The sequence below is a fragment of the Hydractinia symbiolongicarpus genome, chromosome 5 (genome assembly GCF_029227915.1).
Source record: "Hydractinia symbiolongicarpus strain clone_291-10 chromosome 5, HSymV2.1, whole genome shotgun sequence".
Classification (NCBI taxonomy): Eukaryota; Metazoa; Cnidaria; class Hydrozoa; order Anthoathecata; family Hydractiniidae; genus Hydractinia; species Hydractinia symbiolongicarpus.
Genome location: NC_079879.1, coordinates 23057482 through 23082624, shown reverse-complemented (window position 1 = coordinate 23082624; position 25143 = coordinate 23057482). Strand labels below are relative to the sequence as shown.

General features: G+C 31.7%; 1 protein-coding gene across 1 annotated transcript; it reads left to right on the top strand.

Moving 5' to 3' along the window:
- Positions 1–90: 90 nt before the first annotated feature.
- LOC130645465 (uncharacterized) lies at positions 91–25116 on the top strand. The gene is made up of 31 exons (XM_057451462.1): positions 91–202; positions 328–436; positions 8353–8403; positions 9335–9548; positions 10883–10935; positions 11220–11267; positions 11341–11415; positions 11679–11792; positions 12011–12159; positions 12699–12803; positions 13426–13561; positions 13947–14033; positions 14131–14442; positions 14517–14596; positions 14923–15082; positions 15869–15953; positions 17035–17120; positions 18536–18632; positions 18945–19129; positions 19226–19323; positions 19420–19515; positions 19866–19938; positions 20020–20112; positions 20273–20371; positions 20611–20736; positions 21299–21364; positions 21628–21816; positions 22010–22098; positions 22448–22525; positions 22605–22691; positions 23167–25116. The coding sequence occupies exons 2-31, from the start codon at positions 398–400 to the stop codon at positions 23204–23206; spliced, it is 3210 nt and encodes a 1069-aa protein (XP_057307445.1). The 5' UTR covers positions 91–202; positions 328–397; the 3' UTR covers positions 23207–25116.
- The last annotated feature ends 27 nt before the right edge of the window (positions 25117–25143 follow it).

Genomic DNA, 25143 nt, shown 5'->3' with positions numbered 1-25143 from the left:
CTTGTGCATCTAGGCTAGTGAAGAATTTTTTAAATCCACGGAAACGAAAAGTCTTACCTTTGTCTCGCTTTGTTTCTTTAAATGTATATGAAATAACCCGACTGTAACATGGGCCAGCAAGCAAAATCATTTGTTTTGTTTGTATAGTTCCAAGAATTTAGAATTAGAAAGCGATGTTGTTGGAAAACTAAATTCAATCTAGGTCTTTAAGTTTTTTTTACTTTTACTTAACTTATGTGTGATTTGATTTTAATACCATCAAATAATTTTGATAGCTATATATTTTCACAGAACACTTTCATATATTTCATCAACATTTACTTGTAGATATGCTGACACCACCTTTTTAACGACGATATACGAGAACATGCAGCTTAGCTAGCTAGCTAGCTACTAAATGATGAATGTTGTTATATATTTGGTTTTCTTTCAACAAGTATGTTGTTTTTTCATGTTTAGAAATTTATAATTTTTATAATAATGATAATATTGCATACAGTATAGTCAAGGAAAACTTTTATTCAATGTATAGAAAGGGATGCAGAGAGGTTGCCAAGGCAAAGGCATTAAGCACAGCAAGGAATCTGCAAGGCAGGAGTAGCCAAGGTGTGGGTGGTACAGGCAAGGGCATAGTAGGCAGGTCCAGATCATTATACAGGGTTGCAGAGCAGGAACATACAGGTCCCTGTGTAATATGTAATACAATATGAACTTGTTTTCAGAGCGTATAAACAGCAAACATTTTGCGGCATAGATTTTCTTAGGTTTCTATAATTAAACACACTTTTCCCTTTCCGGGGTTTTTCTGTTTGTTTAACAAAAAAATCTAGAAAAATCAGAGAATAGGCGTTTAGTAAAAAATCTTAAAAACATTTTCATACAAATCAGAAATAAAGGTTAATTGAGCAATGTTATGTGCACTCTTATAAAGCATTCTGGTTATTGACCTGCATTGCAGTGTCTTCAAATTTGATAAATCGAACAAAACAGATAAGTTGAACCAAAGCATGACGTAACAGACAACATTGTTTTTCAGGAGCTTTTTTCTTGTTGTACAAACAGTAAAAACAACAACATTTTTTTACTGTTTGAATATGTTTTTTTCCAAGTTAAATTATAAAGAAACTGAATAAACAGAAAAAAGTTGTGTTTAGCTTAACAAAAACAGATTTAAAGTTCCTCTCCTCCTAACAACTGATTTTGTAGTTTAAAAATTTTTAGCAACAGCTAAACGTTAGCAACAGCTAACGTTTTTTTCAGGTTGCGCAATCTGTAAAGTAGATGTAAAGAAAGAAAAAGCAGGTTCGGACGAAAAGGTTCACATCAATACGCTTTTGGTTAAAGATGATTTTTTTTATTTTCACTATTTATTTGTATCACAAAATTCAAAAGAAAATCGCTAAAAATCTCAAATAAATTATCTAGCTAATCCATACTTATCAGAAATTACAAAAAGCTGCAGACTGAGTCAAAGCTATCTTTCCTTGCTTGTTTAGCTAACGTTGCCTCTGTACAAAGACTAATCAAACTTTATTTGAACTACTAACCTTGTTCAACATTCATTTTGAGATGGTGCTATATAATTCCAACCATATGTTGTATATTGTGACATATTGCATGAGCTGTTGTTGTTGCCTAACATGACACCAACTTAACTTACTCATATGAACACACAAAAAAATTCAGTTTGTTTTGTTTTTCACAGTTTTATTCAAATGATATTTTCGAATAGGACAGTGTTCTTAAAAATAGACACCTCGTTCCCGGAGCGTAGAGCAGGCAGGAAAAAATTGGGATAACAGAGACTGAGGGAATTTGACTTATCGAGTGCAAAAAGTGACACTTTCATCCAAAAAATTTTAAATAGAAAATAGAAAAATAATACACGCTTAAATGCCAAATGGGCTCCGCTCGCTTCGCTTAGCTCTGCAAATATTCTGTTGCAGTATAATTAGTATGCAACTTCAGTTAAATGCCAAATATAGATTAAACGAATCACAGTGTAACTATGCTGTATTATATTAGGTGTGAATCTAGCCAATTTTTTTTCTATTTTAAAGAAACAATGCTGAAAAACAAAGAAAACAATGAAACAAAAAAAAACAATGCTGTGGGTCTTGGTGTGTTCTGTGTCATAGCTTCAGAACCTTTTGCTACTAAAACAAGTTTTATGTACACTATGAAACATTTAACAAAAAATACTATATTGAACCCACCACAGGATACAAATATACTTAGTAACTATAAAATAAAACAAAACAAGATAAACAAAAGATTTTAACATTCTTCTATTGTCTTTTTTGGAAGAATGCTCTGTTTTTCGTCAGACAGTCTGCCAACTGTTTGTGTGTTGAGACGTACAAAAGTTTGACATAATTTTCGTCCATTACCATCTCTTTGATAGACGCCATATTGATACATAAGCGTCTTTCTTCAACCATGGTTGTAGAGTGTGCACTTGTATATAATGACTTGTTTTCTGTGTATGCATGGATCTTAATCTTGGATTACTGGGTATGGTTTGGGTACAATGCTTCAAGCAGGAAATGTGATAAAAAGTAGCAAGTGTCTAATGCATCAACCATTGAAGATGTTTCAGCTGCACGTGTACTTCTTACTACTCTTTTTATTGCGTTCAATTTCCATTGTATAGGGTGTGCTTTGTTGTTTGAATCAACCAAAAATATAACATACCCAGCTATACTTTTTCCGGATTGTAGATTGCCAAGAGATGCGTCACTGAAGCAGTACAGCTTACACTGTGTTAGATCTTTCAAAGCAGCAAAGCAAATTCGTAGACTTTGTTTTTTCACATATCGAAAGACTTTGTTGGTTCTCAACAAGTGCTCCATTGATGGAGCACTTGTTGATGTTTGCACTCAATGTACAAACATCAAACAAGATATCTGGGTGTGTTTTGCAGGCAATCCAGTTTACCTTTCCTACCAATTTACAGTAAAGAGAATTTCTTCTTTGTTGCAGAGGCTCTTTTTTCCATTTGACAATCACGAGTCAATGAAATAGATTCGATAAAAGAGATACAGTCACCTTGTTCGACATGAATGTTATCTTCGTTTTGTTTAACATTTAGACCTACATATTTAAAAATATTTGCAGCTGTGATGCCAACTTGAAAAGCTTTACAAAGTTCTGTTATAACCTCTGTTTCAAAAGATTCAGGTCCTGCCCATAAAAAGTCATCCACATGGGCAGGTATAAAGCCAGAAACTTAGTCCCCTTCAAACCAAAAGAATACACTAAAATCAGTTGAAGATCTCATGCAATTAAATTTCTCAAGTTCTTCTGATACTGCAAAATACCTCATCCTTGCAGCATCATTCAACCCATAGACACATTTATATAGTTTCCGCAAAAGGTTCTTTTCAAATTTTAGTTTTATATTTCTCGTAATGCATATGTCTCGTAATGCATAATTGTATGTATTGGTCGATTGTATGCTCCTTGGTTTGAGCAAGATTACGAAACTCTCGCCATATGTCAAACGCATCTTTTTGTAATGTTTTTGAAATAAATAAATTATTTTATCCCATCTTTCTTCACCACTAAACTCATCAGTACCTAGTGTATCAAAAATCTGATGCCGTATTTCACTTCCTTCTGGTAAATGTAAAGCTAGCTGCAGACCATGGACATTTTTTAGTCCTGTTGCACTACTTGTTGCTAATTTCCAAGCTTTAACATCACGGAACCACAATGAAAAGTCTTTATTCTTCTCATCCCAAACCTCCTGATGCCATTGTTTATAAAATTCTGTTATTACAACCACCTTCTGATACCATGAAACGTTTAACAAATAATACTATATTGAACCCACCACAGGATACAAATATGCTTAGTAACTATAAAATAAAACAAAACAAGATAAACAAAAGATGTTAACACAGTAATCCACAAAGTTGTTTTCCTCAACAAAGTTGTGACAAAAGAAAATATCAAGCCGTTTTAAGGTTTTATTTAAGTGTTATTAATACATCTTCTTCCTAAAAAATATTCTTGAACATTTTGATCAGCAGAATTGAGTTTCCTCAGCATCTTCTCATTGCGGTAGCTAATAAGTATAAGAAACATTTTTGAATGTTGCAAGTGTTTGCTGCATTTTCTGTACAGAAATGCGAAATCAACGATTGAAAACAGGCACATTATTTATTACATTAGTTACAGTTATTCCGCTATTGTTTTTTAAACCAATCAGCTTGATTTCACAAGAATTTAAACCAATCAGGATACTTTAAAATCATAAACTTTTTTAATCAACATGTGAGGCGAAGTAAACTCTTTTTGTCAACTAAAGTCAATTTTATTTGAAGAAATTAATCACTAAAAAGCTGATAAAGCTAACAAAAACAAATGATTTGCTTAACCTGTTCAGTATAGAAGAATTTTTATCAACATTTTAAAACTTTTTGCTAACGAAATGTAATAAATTTTGTCGGCAGTAGTTATCAGTAGAAAAGATACCTATCTCTCTTCCCTGCTCGCATCAAAAATATTAAAAAGGAAAAAATGATGTATAGTAATAAGATAAATGCTAGAAAACATATATATATATATAACTAAGTTCAACACAAAACTGACTGAAAATTGCTTTTCTCAGTCCAATATTTTGCATGTTTTGATTAGCTAAGATTATAAACAAACATTCTAGTCAGAGCAACAAATAAAAAGAAACACATAGCTTAGCTGTTACAGAAAAAATTTAACAAAAACAACTCACCTTAAAGCTATGCTATTGTGCAGCGATCCTTGTTTGATTTTACATAGGCATGAAGATAGTACTCTGTGGATTAATTTCTTTGGATTAAGCAAAAATCAACAAATCAATTTTGTTTTTGTAGCACGTCAGGAATTTTCTCTATTAATTTAGCATATATTTCATGTATCTCATCAGAATTTTTCACATTCGGAAACCAACTTCACACGCTCTCACAAACTGTTGCAAGCCATGTTGAGAACTGAAGGATCCTTATGAACATGTTTGACCGATATTAAAACCAAACGCCTATAATCTTTATCATTGCATAGAAACAACCTTGAAAATTTTTGTGTGCTATAAAGTCTATTGCTATGCTTAAACCCTCACAAAAAAATGTATTATAGTAATATCTAGAAACAACCTTGACAGGGTTTGTGTGCTATAAAATATAGTCAAACCCTTATGGAGAAACATTCCATGGTTATACCTAGAAACAACCTTGACAGGATTTGTGTGTTATAAGTATATGGTTACAATCTGACATGAAATAGGTCAGACAAACATCGGTTAATTGAATTTGCGTTGCGAGATGTGATATAGTCGATAAGGCAAAGCAAACTAAGAAGTAGATTTTCGTTCCCGGCATTGTGGGTATAATTTGAAAACACTGGGATTTATTTGGGAAATTATTTCTTGTGTACAACAACGTAATATTTAGTTTTTTTTACTATATACATCACATGGATTGACGTAGTCTAAATCCCTGTCTGTATTTTTTAAATGCTAATGTATGGCTTTTATTCCCTGGTTGCATCATCTTTTGTATTTTAGTAGAAGAACTATATATCTTGAAATTTATTTTGTTGATAAAACCATGTTTATTCAGCGAAGGGTTTAGATATAGCATGCTTTCAGTCAAGGCATAGCTTATGTTGCCTGCAAACAGCCATATTAAAGTGTATACAATCAAAATAAATTGTGTTTATTTAATAAAATGTTGTTTCTTGGGGAATTACTTTAACCTCCTTTATGCTTCGTTTTAACATCACTACAATTTGTTGTCATTTTGCCGGTATACACAGTTTTAGTTAAAAAAAACAAGATGAATATTACAGTTTATATTTAAGCAAGGAAGTTTTCACGTAAAAACACGTGTTACCTTCATCAATTTTTTTATTGCCTTAAAATAATTGTAGTTGGTCATACATCCTTGCTTCTCAGCACTAAAAGAAGATGCAAATTTCAGCTCAAGTGTGTCAATTTTGAAATATTTTGCTTTTAACAGTTTAAATAAACAATTTGCTGCTTAAGTTAGGACATAATAGAGACCTAAATAAGAGGTGTAGTTTATTTATACTGCAACAGCATATTTAAAAGTTTTCCCTGACTGCTATATTACAAGGGTGCTGACTCACCATAGAACGGCAGAAATGAATGGGGACCTTTCCAAATTTCGCCCGAAAAGCCCCTATTCTTTTTAAAAATTTTAAAAAAAGAGCCCACCGAAACTTCTGACTATGTCAGAAAAACAAAGAGTTTATGTCAACATTACTTTGTCAGTCAAAACAAGAATTGCGTAGGCTAAATATCCCTTTTATATTGACAGAAGTGTTTGTTAACACTTTATTGACAGCAAAACATTGAATCTTCTATCCCAAAGTTCTGCACATAAGTTTCACGAAAGACATACTGGCAGATATACATACTGTGAGTTTGTAGAGATAGTTTGTTGGTGTAGAGTTTTCAAAAAGGCTTCATTTGATACAATTTGATTAAGAAATATATAGGTAAAATAAAGTCACACAATACTGTAATACGTAAGGTTGATTTTTATGTGGCTGTGTCAATAAAATTCAGAGCGCTGTTTTCATTTTGAGCAAAAAGTTAAATTATAAATCTTTTTTTTACATAGGGACATCTTTAGGTATATATATAATATATCTGAAGATGTTACTATGTAATGTAAAGCTTTGTAAAGAATAAAATATTTTATATACGTGTTTTATATATATTGGTAGTCTGGTATGAAATGTTGTACACATGGAGAAAAAAACTAATTTATAAAATTTTAATTTAGTTTTTGGAACTGAGAGTGACAATCCATTGTTTCTTGTTTTCTTGTTGTGGGATTGTTTTTCAAAATAATTTTTGAAAATGTCACAATTCATTTTTATTTTCTGAGATTTGCCCCGTCTTTTTCTCTTAAAGGTTTATCACAAATTGATTGTTCATAAAGTAGGATTTAACGATCTCTAAATCTCAGTTCATCTCGATTTTAGTTATTTTTGTTTTATGTGCAACATATATGACTGCATCGTCTCCATATTTTATCAGTTCTGAATGTTGAAGATGTCCCAGAGTAGACTACTAGGAGGTTCCACAATGGACTTACCCATTACATGTGGCTCCCCACCCAACATTTAATGTGCAGAGTTTTTTATGCACAATTTCCTACGATGTGATAGAGTGACTTAACATGTCAAATGCTTTGGATAAATCAATGTATTACACCAACAAGGTTTCCATTATGCTTTTCATATATTATCTGTCAAAAGTACTATAGCTAATTCAGTGCACCTCCTTTTCCTGTAACCAAACTGACGTTTTGAGAGAAGACTACTGCAGAAAGCACATTGAAATGTTTTTCTTACACCACTTTTTCATGAAAGAACGAAAAAATCACTTGCAGATTAACTGCATAATTTCTACCATGAAGGACAGAAGTTGTTATAGTCGCTATTATATCCACTTTTATGTATCGATGTAACTTTTGCAACTTTCCATTCATTGGTTAGCAGTCCTGTCTTATACGGTAAATTTATTAAAAAAGCTAATGGACCAGATATATTGCTAAAGCACTGTTTTTTATTATTTTTGGAGGTAGGTCATCACATCCAGCTGATTTATTTTGTTTCTTTACAATAAATGCGCCTAACATATTTAAATTTAAACTTACTATTGGTCTCTGAACTTACTATTGGTCTCTGCGGTTTTTTGCATAAAAAATACCCCAGAAGAAATGTACCAATCTTCAAGTATCTTGTAACATTTGTTAAAAAATACAAAAAGCACTTGCAGTCTGTGTTTTTTGATTGTCGGTACAAATCCAGTAGTTTTTGAAAGGTAGATATTCTGTATGCACTGGGAGAATTCCTTACGATATTTTTTCTTTGCCTGCAGTACTTTGTTGCATTGGTTTTTCATCCTTTTATAACATGACCAATCATTTTCTCTTTCCATCATGGTATGCCCTTCACTCACTTGTGGATTTTCAGGGGCATGCTAATTAACAATGGTGGAAACTGCTTGTTTAAGAAACTACCATGCCCTCTTTACTTCAGTGAATGTCTCCAGGTCCCATAAAAGATCAATAATATTATTTATTTCAAGTAATTTATGCAGGTAAGTGTTTGGTGTGGAAATTTGAAATTGTTAATCTTTCACACACATGCCATACAATCATAGTCACTCAAGCCTAGCAGAAATACATTGGATAACTGTACATTTTTACGTTCAAAATCCATAAGTGTTTTTATTTCTTGCGTTATTCAAGTTGGGTTTTTAATTAGCTTTATCGAACCTTGCATGTTTTCTAAATATTTGTAAATGTTAAATTATCTTTATAATTTTATTTTCAGGTTTTGGCATTGACATCTCAGCCACAGATAATAGCCAATAAATTTGCCAAGGTAAGTATGAAAGATGTATAGATATATTTATACATTTTATTTAAAACTCAAAGTTAAATACCTTGCTACAAGAGAATGAATGGAACACAATTGATTATTAAGTTGAAAAACTTTGCAGGATCTACTTTTTTATCAAATAAATTAGATATAGAAGAATAAGATATTCAATTTATATATGGATAAAATTTTAAAACATACAAAATTTACCATGTATGGCCATAGATCATCTGGTGGAGCTTGGGAGGAAAGAAACAAAGCTTGTAACACATATCCAATAAAACCAAATTAAATCTTATCAAATTATTGCAGATGTGATATAATTTAAAAATACGTCAACAGTTATGTTGGAAATGCCAAGTGCTGATGCAAATTATTATAAAGGCTGGCATTTTTAAAATTTAAGCCAATAAAAGTTAAAGTGACACCACAACAGCGTGCTACAAAATAGAAAGAGAAAAAAAATCTTGAGTAAATAGTGGAATTTCTGTAACTGAATGCCTATTATGCTTTTTTACATGTCTTAATATAACTTAGGTGTACAAGAAAGTGATTGCCACACGATGGTGATTTTACTACTGACCAGGCCTGCTGACAGACTTTGTTATCCAAGTACGATACTGCAAAAACTCTTAACACCCTAGTATAATACTCCACAATATATTGGGGTATTATACTGGGGTGTTAAGAGTAAAAAATTGAAATTGACTATTGAATTGCAATTTCATAAGAAATTTATCATTCAATAAAATGCTTTATTAACATTTCATATTTTCTTCCCCAACATATTTTCCAAGCCAGCTAACAACTACTGAATGAAGTGGGCTAGCAATTGGTTGTCTTATTGACTTAGAAAGGACAAATAATAAAAACTTGCAGCTAGTTTATAGCATGATAAGAATTTAAAATATCCAGGTTGAATACATATTTTTAGATAATTGATGAAGATGGTAGCAAAGCAGAAGTTAAGGTCTCGTTCAAACATAATGCCACTTCTTTGCTTGATGCTTACCAGGTGCACATGGTTGATATTGTTTACGGAATGTATATCGTAAATATTGAAAGTCAACCCAGTAATGCATTTAAAATTGAAATCAAGAAATTGGCTGTTGAGAGTCAAATTTCTGCTAACTTAGCAAGGTTAAATGGTAAGTTTCTCTTCTCCAAGAAAGGTTCCATCTTTTTAAAACTATGCAGTTTATACACCGTAAGGTTAGAAATAAATTCTTTGCTTGTAGCGATTTTGATTCAAATGTTGTAAATTTATTACTTTTCTTTAAAACTGAGATAAACTTTAGTAAAGTAATATTTTCAGATAAGTTCATTTAATGTATGTATGTATATAATGTTTAAATGTGTTTGTGAAAAGCGGGATTTTCATTTATACCCTCTCCAGTTTTAAAACAAAAACAAAAACAGGAAAATGAAATAGCTTTTTTAAAGTTTGTGTGATAATATTATTAACTGTCAATGATTTTTTCCTATACCAAAAAAAGTATTATTTTTCTTTTAAATGTCTACTGGCAAATCCAAAATAGTGATTTTATGCGATGCAAAGCTATAAAAGTTTGAAATCTTTCTTTTTGTCTAAGTTTTGCTTTTGAGATTTAATGTTTTTATCACATTTTGGTACAGTTTCATTGTTAAAAATTATGTAGGTAAACTTCAAGTGATTTTTCGTTTTTTCATGAAAAATAAAGTAAGAAAAACATATTCATGTGCTTTCAAGCTTTACAAAGCTTACTTAGATGATAAACTATGACAAAGGTATAAAACAAAACGAGGACCCAAATTCATTTTTGACTTTCATAAGTTCCCTAAAACAACAGACAGAATGCCTCATATAAATATCACACCTGTGTTAGCAATAGTTAAAGAATTGAGAGATCGTGCCAGCTGTGATCTACTAACCAAGGCCTTTCCTGTAAATTTTTAGGACCAGAATTGTTGGAAGATTTTTAAAGGAGTTCAAGAAAGCATTTGGGTTTGAAAAGTTAAAAAAAGTGCAAAAAGGTTGCCATATATTAATAATATAAACAGAATCGTGTTTTTGCACTAATTTTATGCTCCAAAAATGTATGGTTTTTAGAATTTTTTTCTGAGTTGTTAATTTATTTTTCTGTAAGATGTTAAAGCTTTTAAGTAAATAAATTGTGCTTAAAATGAATTATTTCTTTAATTTTTTGTAAAAATAAAGTGCTATTTAAAACTGACGGGCATTCAAACATTAGAAATTTTTAAAGCTGGTTTAATTTATTATTTATGTTAAATGTTCATGCACATCGGGGTTTTTGAACTGGTTATTGTGTATAAAATTATGTAGACGTTTTAATTTGATTGGTATATAATAATTGGTTAATTGGTAATAATTGGTTGATTGGTAATGTTTGTGACGTAGGAAACATAATTCTTGTTTTGCATGATAGCCATATATATTTCCCCTTCTAAGACATGACAAGGTTATGTGGTATCTTTTTTGTAGTTGGTTCCACAGCAACACTAATATATCATGTGCAGTTTACCACAACAACAAAGGTAATGTTTATAAAGTTTTTTGTTCTTCTGAAAAATCTCTTTAAAAAACATTTTTAATTCAGCATGTGGACAAACTGAGTTTTTAGCGTGGAATTAATTTAGCGATGAAGAAAAAAAATGTGGATGTAATTTGGTGGTAGAGAAAAAAGAATTTGGCATAGTTTTATTTCGATTTCAGACCAAAAATACCAAACTTTTCACAGTACTTCAAACTTTGATATTTCGAACTTGGCATTATGTTTCTATGCTATTGTGTTTTATCCCAACGTTGTTGTTACTCTCAGGTTGAATCAAGCTTGTCAAGAGCAAAAGTGACATGGACAAATGGACAGGTACACTCTGTTACAATATGATGCAGTGTAAAGTAGTATTTGTTTTTTTAAAAATATTTCCTATTGTTTGTAGGCAAATAGTTCCATATTGGGGCCAGCATATACTGACGTTATATGCATTAAAAGAAGTGTGAAAGTGAAGGAAACGGTATGTATGGTGGTGTTATTGATAAAGTGGTATTTACTTCTTTGTTAGGTCTTTTGACAAAGAGAGAATAGTGTTAGTGATCCATTTTTAATGCAGCTAATGACAAAACGTTGTGTAGGTAAAGTTCTGCAAACACAAACTTTAAAAACTTTGAGTGTAGCCCTTGAAAAAAAAGAAAGTTTTACTACATATATTACAGTTTTTCTAAAATAATAGTAATAATAATGTCCTATCAGATCTAATTTTGTTATTATTATTGTTAGTTTATATCAAATTATGGCTTCATTATTTTGGGCATAGTGGTGGGTGTTATTTTGGGTACAATTATTGCTGCTTTCATTTTGTTTTGCTTACGACGTTATCCTGCTACTAAAAAGGTAATCAAATCCCTCTGTCAGTTTGTTGGTTGATGTTGCCTTTTATTTTTGTTTCTTTGTTGTTTTGTTGTTGTTTTTTGTTTGTTTTTGTTTGAGGTTGGTGCAGTCCTTTTGGCAATTTTTTGCATGTAAACCAGTCTCAATGAAGTTGGACAGCATGCACTCTTGTTATAAAACTCAATTTAACATTGTTATTTTTTATTTTCATTCATGTTCAGTACATTTTGCATACCAACGAGATTGCTGATTGGAATTCTGATGTTGAAAGAGCACAAACAATTATGGTTTCTCCGGCATATGATGAAATGTTTCATGAAAAAGATAACGAAGAAAAACAGAATAATGGTATCTTTGGTAGATTGAGAAGGTATTAAATATGAGTATTTAAATTTGAGCATTAATTAATCTGAATGATCCTCATAGACTTAAATCTTTAGTGAATCACAACATACTTTAAATACTGGAATAAACCCGTGGTGTTATTTTCTAGATATGATCTGAGGGTGAGAACTTAATGACAGGGGATGAATTATTAAAAGAAGGTCTTAATAAATTGGCAACTGTATCATATAACAGAGAAAGCAGTAACTATTTGAAAATATTTAATGTGCTGACAAACAAATATTAATCCTAAGTAGAATTTTTTTTTTATTAGGTATACTTTTGTCAGTCAGTAGCTAGGATAGTTACTATCCTATGGGCGATATCACAGAATGAATTCGTCCCTCTAAAATAAATATCGTACTCTACTCTGATAATTCCCATAGAAATGTGGCGGCTTATTTTGTTTGAAATTCCTTTTAGGGTGGGAGGCTTAAAGGAGAGGGGGGGAATCAAATATTAATCGTAATATGCAAGTTGCTTTGTTTTTTAATTTACGTGTATCCATCATTCCCCAATTTGTAGAAAGAAAGATGAGGAAGATCCATTAGATTCAAGCATTGTGAAGGTGATGTGGAGAAGTGATATGTTGCAAGGAGATATGGAAAGTGTGTACCAAAAGTTGGATGAGTAAGTCTATAAGTAACAAGCAACTCCTTTCTTATCAAATAATCAACTGACAATGTTGTAAAAAATCCTTTTTATCAGAATTCCATCTCATAGTACCATTGTATACCTTATTCGTACACATTTGGCGCAGAGTTTGGTGAAATTTTCCATTTTAGTCACAAGGTTCCCACCAATATTATTTTTCTTTGTCATCAAATTAATCTTCAAATTAAATACACATCATTTTTAATTGTTTCTACCCTTGCCAAATTAAAGGGAGGTTTTTGCTCAGTTTATTATTACGTTTTTAAATCTAGTTTTTGAATAAAAATCATATGTATGTAAAAAATATTTGAGCTCCTTTTGTTCTACATTGCCAAATTTAATACAAGCCAAAAAAAGTCATTTGCTCTATCACCAAATTAAATCTTTGCCTAAATTTGTATAAATGAAATAGGTTTGTTTCTATTATTGCTATCATCTTCTGATAATTCTTCTAGCAGTTTAAATCTGTAAGTTTAAATACTGACTGAATCAAAATTTCACTTTATCTAGGTCTGCATAGTTAAACTGCAAGTGTTAACATTATAATGTAGAGGGAAACCTCTTCAATTTTTAATATTTTCTAACTTTTTTGTTGTAGGTTGGACGGTCATCAGTATTTGACACTGCTAGAGTATTCACTAAATACATTTATTTATACTTGGAAGATTGTCTTGCAGAGTAATATTGACAATTTACATAAGAACACAAATATATCATTGGAAGAAAAAAATCAGGTAAGTTGATGTACCTCGCTGATCATTATGACTACAGCATCTAAATGTTAAGTCTGAAATGTTAGGCATTACTGTAATACTCGTTATTATTATTATTCTGAATATTTATACAGGATATAGCCACTTCAGTGTTGGGAACACTGTTATCAATGTGGGTCCTGTGTTCGGAATGTATACATTAAGTATACACCGGTAATACCTACCCAATTTCCCTCACATGGCATGGGTTTACCCGTAGCTGTGCACTTGCTAAACATGCCTGCGCTGTGGACCAAACTACAGACCTTGTGTTTGCAAAGTGAACTCCATAACCACAAGGCCACATAACCCCAATAACAGTGATGTTAGAACATAATATTTTGGTAATCATTTCTTCTGTTTTTAGAATTTGAAAGAGCTACAGAAGCTCTTTACTCCTTATATGGATACACTACAAGAATATCGTGACAAGAAAAGCACAACCTTAATATTGGTGTGGATACTTTGATTTTTAGCGCAGATATATTTTTAATGTTTATGACTTTCAGGGATTGGTTTACGAAGTTACTGAAATTTAAACCCTTTTATAGGATACTACAGCAAGCACAGCATTAAAGATCTATTACGCCGGTAGTAAATTTTATGAAGGTATATTGGATGGAATTAAACCGAAATTAAGTCACATGGCATCAAATAGGACAAAAGATCATGTCGTAGTGAAGGAACAACAGGCTAAACATGAGAAAGAGTTGCAAGAACACACGGAGAAAATAGAAGAATATAAGGAGACAGTAAGAGAAGCATACAAAAATTTGTTTACCAAGTGGCTGGAATGTTGTCACCACATTTCGGGTGTTTGGTTAGAAGAACATCTTTACAACATTGTGAATTGCCAGTTACTGGTTAGTTTAACTTTTTTGTCGACTTCAATACTCCTTTAAGTTGTGTATTTTTAATGTTTGTTTCCTTTTCATAGATTTTATATCAAGATTTATTTATGTTGCTGAACTCGTGGATTAATAATTCAGTCATTAAAGAAGTTGATTTATTAAGAAGGTTTGGATCTATGTTAATTTATTTTTTAGCAGGTGACCTAGAATCTCATAGAAATTGCTCCCTCTCCTGGAAACTCCTACATTAGAAATTCCTATTTCTTCTTAGAATCTTCTACATAGACAAGTCCTGTTTGTAGATAATGTATTTACTTCTTACAATCACCATTAATTATTGTTACTTTCTGTCAGCTTGTTATGTATTTCAAGATAAATATAAGTTGAAAATGCAAATATGGTAATCTTTTTATGTGCATGTGGTAAATATTTCTTAATGAGTAAATCGTAAATCAGTATGGATGTTTTTTATATTTTTTTCCTGTGTTATAGAAAAAGATTAATATCGGAGAGTGTGGATAAAGAGTTTCAAAACGTATTCAAGTATGAGCTTGAACAATTGACTACTTTCTTGGAAAACGTTAAAATTAAAATTGCAATGAAAGAAGAAAAGAGATGGTTGGTGATGAATGCTGAAGTGAAGAAAGAAATGGTACACTGAACATTATTTCTTCCATGTTGTATATTACAAAAATAGTAATTTGTATCTCTTTTCCCTAAATTTATTTTCTTTTTAAAAATGGTGTTACAAAAGAATATATATGTGACACGTTATAAGCAGTTTTATTTGCCTCAAGAGAACTAAATATTTATGGAAGAAACAATTCTGTAATACAAAACTGAGAGAGTGCAAGAATTTCATATAAAGATTGTTCTCGTTATTGAGGTGGAAAATTTGAGAAATACCAAGTAGCAACTTTAAAACTTGTTTTGCGCACAACTGTGTGAAATTTTATTAAAATTTAAAACTTAAACCTACAAGGGACCGGAAAAAAGAGTTATTAAATGTTCCAGCTATCAAGTCGTGATATTTTGGGCTTTGGCTACAAAGGAAAAAAATTGATCTAGCTAAATTCTTCCTCTAGGGGTCTAGTTTTGAAAGCGTAGTGTTCTGAATAGTTCGACTTAGCGAATACTTGAGTTCAAAGGAAATTCAAAATAAAATCGAGTTATTGGAAGTTCGAGTTTCATCAGCCGTATATTATACAGAGATTACATTGCAAATTGTAAACAGACTGGAAAACTTTAAGATGCCTAATAAAAAGATAAACATTTGGAAATTCAATAGGAATGTAAAGCATTAACTCCATGTTCACCTCTTTCCATTAGCTAATATGGTAGTTCTTACTTCATGAAAATCAAGTTTTGTTGATTAGTGGTGGCTATATGCAAAAATGTCATTTGTCAAATCTATTACAAATTATTTCCTACTTTTTAGCATCAGCACTACAAAACCAACACAGATGAAATGCAACACAACGAAGTTATGCAGTATCATACAAAAGAAGATAAACCTGCAAAGCGTAGGTGGTATTTTTATATTATGGTTGAGTGTTTTTCTGAGTTACGCCCCATGTCTCTTTATTTTAACAAAAACATCAAGGTGTCTGCCAGACCTTTTAAACCTTAAAATTAAACGAGATGACCTTAACGTCAGACTAGGTAGACTTGAAATTCTTCGTATATCATTCTGTAGATAAAAAAAAAACTTTGAAATCTTGATATATTAATATTTTTAGCCAAATTTCGCTTCTTTTTTTCATACATCATCTTAAATAAGTGGTTGTGTTTTCATTCACTCTCTTTTTATTACTTTTGTTGCTTGGCATTGCATTTTGGGTGTTCTTTTTTTACATTTTTTTGTTGATTGTACAAGGATTTCAGGAAAAATACTTTAAAATGTATAAAAACGCTTAGAGGGAACCCGAGGTATAAAATGATATTATATAGAGAGCTTAAAAAGTTGGTCAACAAGTCTGTTTAATTTTTTGTAAAAACCTCCTTTCGTGCTCAAGATATTCACATTTAAAAAATTTCAAATTTAATTATGTTGTATATAAATTATGATGTCAGGAAATAGAAAATTTTGACATTTTCCATCAGTAATTTTTAACCTGTTAAGGGATGTGCATTCAAACATTTTCAATGCATAGATATTAAAAAGGTGAATTGATTAACATCAATTTTTTTGCCAAAATGGCACTAGTTTACTTGTCCCATGACTCTTAATTTTTTGCTGCCGACCCCATAACTTATGATCATGTCGGTTTCCAATCAAATTTTGTGAGAAAACATCTAGGTCCTGTAAAAGCTTGACTTGTTAAACGATGATTGGTAGCACAGCTGCATCCAGGTTATGGTACCAACTAGAATTAAAATTCATTGTTTCCCCATTGACAGTATAACTTTAATACAAAAGTCTTAGGGAAATACTTTTACTTAAGGATACCGACATGTTCATCTAAAACTCTTTGATGCAAACATTGGACAACTTCGTTCAATGAGAAATAATTTTGATTAGACAAAAAGATGGAGGTATGCAATTTGAATCAATGTTAGTTATTCATTTGATATCATTTGAAACTTTTGGTTTCTTTGTTTTAGCAATAGAGAAAGTAATTAATGAAAGATTCGAACAGTGCTTTGAATATGCTGATGTTGCAAAGAATAGCTCACATGACTGCAGCGAGGTAAGATTAGAGTTATTTGGAGATACGTAGTGGTTTTATTGTTAGTAGTTTGTGCTCATATATAGGGTTACAAAAAGAATGATTCAGAATAAAAAATTTTATTTGAAAATTATACCAATCCGTTCAAAGAAACGACGCACATAAACATTGAAAAACACTGATAACACTGAAAACAGTGTCGGAATAACTTCTTTAAAAATTTTTAAAACTTCGCAGTCTGGTTTTTATTATTTAGGTTATATTCTTAAACTTTGTTTTTTTATTGAATTTCAGCGCCCGAAGGCGTAGGAAATTCTTTAAAAACCGTCGTTTTTTTCTTTCGGAGCATTTTTTGAGAAAAAATCGACCCTGGGATTTCGCGTTAGTCCGTCACAGATGTAAACTTCGTACCCAAGCTCCTTAACTACTGGGAAGTACGCTTCAGGCCAAAATTGGTATTTGTTTTCGACAAAATTTGGCACAGTTAACAAAAAAAGTATGCTGAACATAATGGTGACATAATAAATTTGATTTTTGTCACCTAAATGTCATTTTAGGCCAAAATTGGTCCAAAAATTAGAACTACTTTATTTTCAACAAAATTTGAAACAGTTAACAAATAAAGTATGCTGAACATGATGGTGACATCAAAATTTTGATTTCTTCTTACCTAAATGTTATTTCAGGCCAAAATTGGTCCAAAAATTAAAACTACTTCATTTTCAACAAAAATTGGCAAAGTTAACAAAAAAAGTATGCTGAACATAATGGTGACATCAAAATTTTGATTTTTGTCACCTAAATGCCATTTTAGGCCAAAATTGGTCCAAAAATTAAAACCACTTCATTTTCCGCTAAATCTGGCACAGTTAACAAATAAAGTATGCTGAAAATGATGATGGTACAAAAGTTTGATTTTTTGTCACCTAAATGTCATTTCAGGTCAAAAATTATCCAAAAATTAAAACTGCTTTATTTTCGACAAAAATTGACACAGTTAATAAAAAAGTATGCTGAAAATGATGTCAACTAATGCCGTTTAAGACCATAAACGTTTCAATCGCAAGACTTTCAACCATGAATGACAGGCTGTATTTTTTGTTAGCAATTTCTTTTAAAATGTGAGTTTACTATGACACGTTTCGTTTTGTTTGCGTTTGTTGTAAGATATAATGGCACTGGTGTGCTTTATCTTCAGAGGTTCATGCACCAAACCCCTTCGAATGTTTGGCACAATAACACAACGAATTAGCAGGTTTTCATCAAATATTTTGGTAGCGCGCGAAAATTCTTAGAGCCTCCAGGGCTTCTTGTTTTGTTTTAAAAAGAAATCATGTCAATAAACTGCTATTTTTTGTCATTTTTTCACTTTCTAAAATGTGTGGTTGACATCGATAATAGACCCTGTCGTATAATCATAGCCTTCACATTTTTAGAATCTGTTGATAATTCATCATAATTTGGTTGAAATGATGAAAAAATCACTCAACGTCTTTCTAACCAGGATGAGGACACATGCTCAAGAAATAAACCGTATGTTGTTACTTCAAACTGCTGATCTTCGACATATATATAAACATGAATAGCATTCCCTTCTCATAAAGTTCCGAGACTTCTTCCAACTAATTTAAAATTGTACAACATTTTCCAAGCCATATCTTGTTGACGAGAAACGAAAGTTTTATTTTGATTGCCACAGTAATCTAGGTGACCAATCAAACACGTGATTTTGATCTTCCCATGTAGATACTTAATAAGCAACCGGCAAACAACAGTTGAGCCTGCGAAAAAAAGGGTTTTTTAAGCACCTAGTGAGTGTGATATATTTACTTATTTGTTTTTAAGGAACCAAAATGGACATTCCAGAGTTGATGACAGACACTGATAGCATATATGCTGAACCAGTTGAAATGCGGAAACCAGACGAAGTGAATTATTTGAACGAAGTTATTGGTAATTTGGAAGCAGGGTTAGATGAACTGACGACAATGCTTTTCACCATGAACGAAGAAAACAAAAAAAAGCTTCAGGTAAAATGAATGTTGATGTGGCTTATCAAACTTGTAAAAGAAATCAAGCCTGTCTATTAGTCGTCAACAAAAGTGTTTGTAACATATTTTTTTTAGAATAAGAATCAAGATTTTCGAACCTACTATGCCGACTTGCTGATGAAACGGAAATCGGAAGTGTTGGATGTCGTCAACCAATCTCACATCCTGTTTAAGTAAGACACGATTCCTAGTGAACTTTCTTTTAATTTCAGAAGTTTTTCTTGCCATCTAAGTGTGGGGGAACTTTTCAAATTCCTATTCGCCTTTAGGTCAATCATCCAATGCTATGGTCCTTTATCATGGACCAATTCCGATTTATTAATCGACAATGCTCCAAATTTTTGTGCGGCTGACATTTTGAAGAGGTATACTGTATGAATTGCTAGCACTCTATGCCAACTTTCTGAACAATTTGTACGAATATTTCCTTGTCATAATCAAGTCGCTATGATTCTGCAGCTGGACTTTTATGCATGTCTTTTGTTTATTATACTGCTAGATCGTTTAACCCGACTTTAATTCAAGCCATATGACCTCGCAGAATTCGATGTGTTTCAAATTTTATTTCAGAGGAGGTTTTTAGCCTTCGCCTTGTCTGTGCATAAAACGAGTGGGAAACCTTAGGGTACCCTATGTTAATTTTAATTAAATACTGCTTTCCTAACAAGCGTTCATGAAGCATGACATTATTGTTCATGCAAGCATTTCTTTCCAGGTTCTCTTCATCAGATGTCATTTTTTCTATCAAACCAAATCAGCATATGGAATGGATAAGTAATGAAAAAAAGGTAAGGTAATGAAAAAAACCTTCCTTGTCACGTGATGTTGTTGTTGTTTATGTTGTTATTGATCATTATTTTTTTGCTCAGGTAATTTCAAGTCACTGGTCAATCTCGAGGAAAATTCACATGACTAACAAAATCATTAACAGTGAAATAACTGAAACTTACAAATTGGCTATGGTAAGTGTGACCATGGGTAGATTGTATGCAAGAGTTGTAAGAGCATTCGCAATAGCCATATTCTCCTCTTAAAATAAAAAAAACATTTTTTAAGTAACGTATTGGAAAATATTTGTAGCGTTATAGCTCTTCCAGAAATTAACCTGATCTTTTTTTTCAGAGATGTTTAGCTGATACCATGGAAACAGGTACAAACAATTCCACTGTACAGAACTTCACGAAAGATCACTTCTCCAGTTTGATGTACCATGCAAAAGTGGTATGTAATGAGTAACGTTTCTATCTTTTTGACACACCAGTTTTTACCACAAACTTTCAAACGACATAAAATCTCTCGAACTTTGGCTGATACTTATATAAACTCTGAAAAATAAAGGAAAATTGCTTGAAAAATCCTAATCATATGTATTGCTTTTAGCCGACTGCTCTTAACATCCCCAGCACAATTATTTGTTTTTTCAATAACTTTTTTAACGTTTTAAGTAACGTTTTGTTTAGCTTCAACATGAGGAACAAGTTGTGAACATATCAAGTCGCTTTTTGACAAAGTTTTTACAGGAGTTGCATGAATCTACTAACGATCTTCCTACAAACACCACTGAAAGCATTGCGCTGTTCAAAAAGGTAAATTGACGAAATAGCCAGGGGCTATATTACGTATGTTGCATTTATAGTTAAGTTGTGTGATAGATCTCGCACAGTAACAGAACTTTTTTACATTTTACGATAATAAGGCAAATGTGCTATAAGTTAATTTATAACTATGGAGTTGAATATCTCATCTCCTGGCTCTGACTGTATTGTAATACGCGTTTATGCCTTTAAGAATATGTTTTGTAGGAATGTTAGGTTGGGAGTTGCTTAAAATGTGAGAACAATGTAATCGTCGAGATGATTCTCCACAGAAAGAAGAATAAAAAAACTTATTATTATCAATTTTTTTTTAATTTTTCAACTGTGTATCTAATCTAATGAAACATCACCATCACAACATGCTGCCTTTAATCACTATGTTAATTTTTGTGTCACTTCACTTTATAAAAATATACAATACACGTGTATAAGAATATACTATGAATAATTTCAGCCTGAAAGAAGGAATATTTTAGCTTGCTCTGGTTTTTATCATTATTATAAAAAACGTATTATGTTAATTATATAGAATCATACGACCTTGTTATTTTAGACAGTTAAGGCATTGTTGAAAACATCAAGACAAGAAATAACTCCAGCAGCCGAAAAAAATTTAAAGGTATCTTAACATTGCTGTATTAGGTATGCTCATGCAGAGAACTCAGCTGATGACATCATTATTGACATATTTTCCATAATTATCCTTAATTGACATTTGTTGTAGTTTGTATATACATAACGATTTAATGCGAGAAATATATTTTAAAGAGTTTTTCACGTTTTCTATTTCACATAAGTGTAATTTCTAAAATTGGAAAGGTTTTATTATTTGACTGGACTAAGGATGCTTTGGTTTATGACTATCAGCTTCTTTCCTCTTAGGATCATCTGCTACAAAAGTTGGAAACCTATGTCTCCATGTGCAACCTGTTCACACCTTCTGTGAACGGTAGGCTGCTTAAAGCAGTTACTTTCAATCCGGAACAACTGGCCAATCATTTATTTGAATTGGGAAAACATTTTCAAAAATTGGAAGAGAAAGTCACTGTAGCTAAACGTGTCGTTAACGAAGTGAGTGTTGGTATGATTTGTAGGATAGGTTCGGGAGGGGCAACGGGTAAGGGGAGGGGCAACGGGTGAGGGGAGGGGCAACGGGTTTGGGGTAGTGGTAGAGGTGAAAGGTGGGAATGAATAAGTTGGGAGTGAGGGATGGGGGATGGTTGTGGACACTTTGAAAGTAACCATATTTTATTTATTTGTTTAGAATTTACAATTAATTCATGCTCTGTTACAACAAAACGTTATAGAAGAAGACGAAATCATGCCGATGTTGAAAGAGCTAGCTTTATTTCTGTACGTTACCTTCTTTTGTAGCGGTTGATGAGAATATCAAAATAGTAATAATACATCAAATTGGGTATTATGTTGTTTTTTTTGTAAAAATCTCTATAGATCTATTAAGGGGTAAGGTACTTATTTATTTTAGTGAAAAAACTTTGCAACTTGTTAATGCTAAGAGATTTAAAAAGTAACGAGGTCTTTTCAAATATGTTACAATTTTTTGTTTGTTTTCTTTAATTGACAAATATAAAAAGCGTTTTTTGTAGCATAATCACTGAACTCTCTAATGCATCGTTTTTCACGGCAGCCGAATTACTGACTTATCGTGGTGTAAGGTGACTTGTATTTTATTGTTCTGTAGAACTTCAGAGGAGATTAAAGATATCAGTAATCACATACTTGGTGGAGATAAAACTAAAAACTTTCAAGACATATTCAAGTCAGTCTCTACTTCCCAACTTAACATTTATTTTACGTTACAGTATTTTTTAATATATACACATGTGTTTTTCATGCAGTTTTATGCTAACTGAGCAAACAAAAGAAGAAAAAGAAGATGTTGATCAGGACAATGAAAAAAATGGTCATCTTCGAAAGCGAAAAAAGTAAGTACTGATTGTCAAGAAATATCATGTTTAGTAAGTTTTTGATACATGTGGCTACTTGAAAGAACCGCCACTTTATTTGAATACCGCATAACTCGAAGTATCCCGTTCTCGAACTTTTTTTAATATTTTTTTACAAAAGCTGCCGGTTAACTCGAATACCGGTTAAATCAAATACCGTGTAATAACTGGCATACCGTGTTATAACTAGAACATGTCGTTATTTTGAACATTTCTTTAAAAAATTTTTTAACTTTTAAAATGCTATTGATAAAAAAATGCCAGTGTATTCTGTGGTCGACAAACGTCGCGTTGCCGCCCCCAATATGACTTTAGAATTTCTCCCATTAATGAGGTTCTTAAATTTTTTAACGTTCGTAAACCCGCCCTACGCGCCCGCCACATGAAAATTAACGCCATAAAGTGCGTAATAACAGCTTATAAGGTAACTTATAACACTGCTCCTTAATTGTAGATCCTCGAAAAAGTTGTCAACGAAATCAACTGAGAGGTGACATGGAAGTTATGCAATGCGTATTATCGATACGATGCTATCTGAATAAGATACCGTTGTCAATTAGAATGATTTGATACCGTGTCGTCAATGACAACTGTTACCTCTATTTTTTCTTCACGAATCGTGATATTGCCGATTTTTTATGTCTGTATATTTTGTATATATTTGGATTTATCAACTTATATATTTAATATTTATTAACTATTTATTATTTGTTGTATTTATTCTTATTTCTTCTCTTTGTATATGTATTTAAAAAGAAGCGTGCTAAAAACCGAATGAGCCATGGTGGAACTTGCATCTTAAAGAAAATTCATGCCATACGTCTTTGTAGAACTTTCTACTGACTCGGGTTGTTAATTCATTTTTGATGGTGTCATAAAAACTTAGCAGAAACTATTATTTATGGACAAAATATTTCTTAGACTCTTTTGGAAACAGGGTACTTTTTAAAAATTCGATCGTAAACAAATTTTTTTATTTATGCTGCTGAATTTTCTTGTATTTTTCCTGAAAATTTTCATCCAATTCTTTTAACTTTTAACTTAATTTTCTGTGGAGGCTGTAAAATGCTGAAGACAAATCCGAAGTCTATCTCTTGGAATACTCGCGTAATTTTTTATGAGAGTTTCTAACGATTAATATATTTATGACTGCCAATTTTTTTCTGAAAAATTGATGACACCACGAGTTATTAGACATTACTCAAAACCACACAATTAATCCCTTATATGAAAAATGCTATTAATCCTGTTTACATAACGTTATGAGTATAAAAATGACAAGTTGTTTATGATATTAAAATATTTTGGTCAAGTTTCATCTGTTTAATCCGATTTTCGCGATTTTAAATTTTCCAAGGTTTCCGCAGTAATTTGTAATTTTTTTGCAAAAACTGGGAAGATGTGACCTAAAGTCTTTTTATGACTAGCAGAAAAACAAAAAAACAAAAAAATATTGAGTAGAAGGTTCTCAAGCGCGATTCAGTCACGCAATTGTGTGCAACTGCTGATGACGTCATGCAAAAGAGCTGACGTCAGCTAAAAAAATAATTATGCTGATTTGTTCGTATTTTCTTATAAGGATTCTCAAAGATTTCTCATATGTATTGGCGTATCGAAAATTAGGGCTGGGGCGGGTGGTTGATTTTTTTTTCTCGCTAAAAAATACCAAATAAGGTTAAAATGGTCTTACCTGAACTTAATTTTATGCTTTGACGTAAAACGAAACTTACGGAGGTACTTTGGTTACACAGTACGGCTTATCCAGTTTTTTGTTATTACACACCCCTTTTTATAAGAATTATCAAGAGTCTTTTTTTTCTTTTTGATATTAGCCATGTTTTTAAAAAAAAATGTAATTTTTAACAGTTTCTACTATAAGTGTTGTCGATTTTTTGAACAATCGTTTAAGAATCCCCTTTAAGAATTATTAAAGGAGTCTCTCCTTAAGCCAAAAAATTATGATTCTTCTAAATATATTTGTAAATAGCAGGCTTTGAGGCTGTGAAGAGGCTAAAAAGAATTCCATTAATTTCTGATCGATTTTAACTTTCAATTTTCTGAGCTGAGTTCTTTCAAAAGTGGTTTCACGAATATGTTTTGCAAGTCCTTTTCGACGTTTTATGAAGTGGCAATTAAGTTTCGAATGAGCAAATAAAAATAACAAATTATTTTATTGTACTTTAATTGTTCTTTCAAATCTGATTGATCTTCGATAGTTAATATTTTTTCGCTTATTAGCACAGCTGGTGGTAGTGTGTTGGTTCTTTATCTAATTTATCGCTCGTTTCGAGAAAATATATTTATTCAATATGTTTGTATAGATGGCAGCCACTTAATAAATAGGCGAAAATTTAATTATTTTATTTGTTCTGTCAATAATAAATGTATCTTCGCTTTAGTATTATTTTGTAATGTTTTTTCTTCGCGTGGA